Source organism: Petaurus breviceps, unplaced genomic scaffold (genome assembly GCF_028583685.1).
Source record: "Petaurus breviceps papuanus isolate PSGF00001 unplaced genomic scaffold, PetGlider_PUasm1.0 185, whole genome shotgun sequence".
In the NCBI taxonomy this organism is placed as follows: domain Eukaryota; kingdom Metazoa; phylum Chordata; class Mammalia; order Diprotodontia; family Petauridae; genus Petaurus; species Petaurus breviceps.
The window spans coordinates 40,100,823-40,101,870 of record NW_027185797.1 but is presented as its reverse complement, the minus strand read 5'-3'; the positions used below and the strand labels follow the sequence as shown (position 1 = coordinate 40,101,870).

The 1,048-nt window shown below is 49.7% G+C and overlaps 1 protein-coding gene across 3 annotated transcripts in view; it reads right to left on the bottom strand.

Annotated features, from left to right (window-relative positions):
- Nucleotides 1-46: 46 nt before the first annotated feature.
- Nucleotides 47-1,048, bottom strand: part of APOC1 (apolipoprotein C1) — a 4,580-nt gene continuing 3,578 nt past the window's right edge. For all 3 annotated transcript variants that reach the window (XM_069088986.1, XM_069088984.1, XM_069088985.1), the window contains exon 5: nt 47-240. In XM_069088986.1, coding sequence (XP_068945087.1) covers nt 192-240 — 49 coding nt within the window. In that variant the 3' untranslated portion in view covers nt 47-191. The remainder of the gene's footprint in view (nt 241-1,048) is intronic.

The following is a 1,048-nucleotide window of genomic DNA, read 5'->3' as shown; positions in this document are numbered from 1 at the left end:
CACACACACACACACACACACACACACACACACACACACACACACACCAGGGGCTGTAAAACCTTTATTGTGTTAGAGTCAGGAAGCATGGGCTGGAGGGAGCATACATTCAGAGACCCTTCTTCAGGTGGGAAGGATATTGCCTTCTGGGAGAGCACAGCCCAGCAGAGGGACGCCAGCTTCTAGTGTTACTAATCCATTTTTTCTCTTATTTTCTGGAAATTCTGCTTGAACCAGTTCCTATAGAGAAAAGGGGCGCTGTGACTTTGGTGGGGTTTTCTCTACCTCTTCCAGGATGACCATACATATTCCCAATGACTAGCAAGATCACTGTATGCCTGTGGGTGAGGAACTTATCCCTCCTCTCTGGGACTTAGTTTCCTCATCTGTAAAATGAGGCTGGGACCAGATCAAAGATTCTTAATCTGAGGTCTGTGAACTATTATTTTTAACAAAAATAGAGTGAATTACATATAATTGGCTTCCTTGATAAACTTTGTTTCATGCATTTAAAAGCCTTGTTCTGAGAAAGCATCGGAAGGCCTCCCAGACTGCCTGAAGGGTCCAACTCAAAGGTTAGGAACCTCCGGGGTAGAGATCTGGAAAGTCCCTCCCAGTTTTGACGCCCTCAAACTCAAGACTCTCCAAGTTCGAAAACAATCTCCACCTGACCCGGTACCTCTCTCTCCCCACAGGTTGCTCCAGGCCTCCAAACCAAGCTCAGTCAGAGACACCGTCCCCGTCCCCTTCCCCTTCCCCGTCCCCTGGGCACTTTCTCCTCTGTCAAACCCCCCTCCTTTCACGCCTCACTAGAATCCAAGTTGCCTCTCTTCTCTCCCCTCCTATAGCACAGGACTCAGGAAGACTGACCCATTTCTCCACCTGGGATACTGGGGGGAGGAGGAGGTGAAGGAAGAGGAGAAAGAGGAAGAGGAGGTGGAGGAGGAAGAGGAGGAGGAGGAAAGGGAAGAAGAAGAGGAGGAGGGAGGGAGGAGGAAGAGGAAGGGGAGAAAAAGGAGGAAGAAGAGGAGGGGGAGAAAAAGGAGGA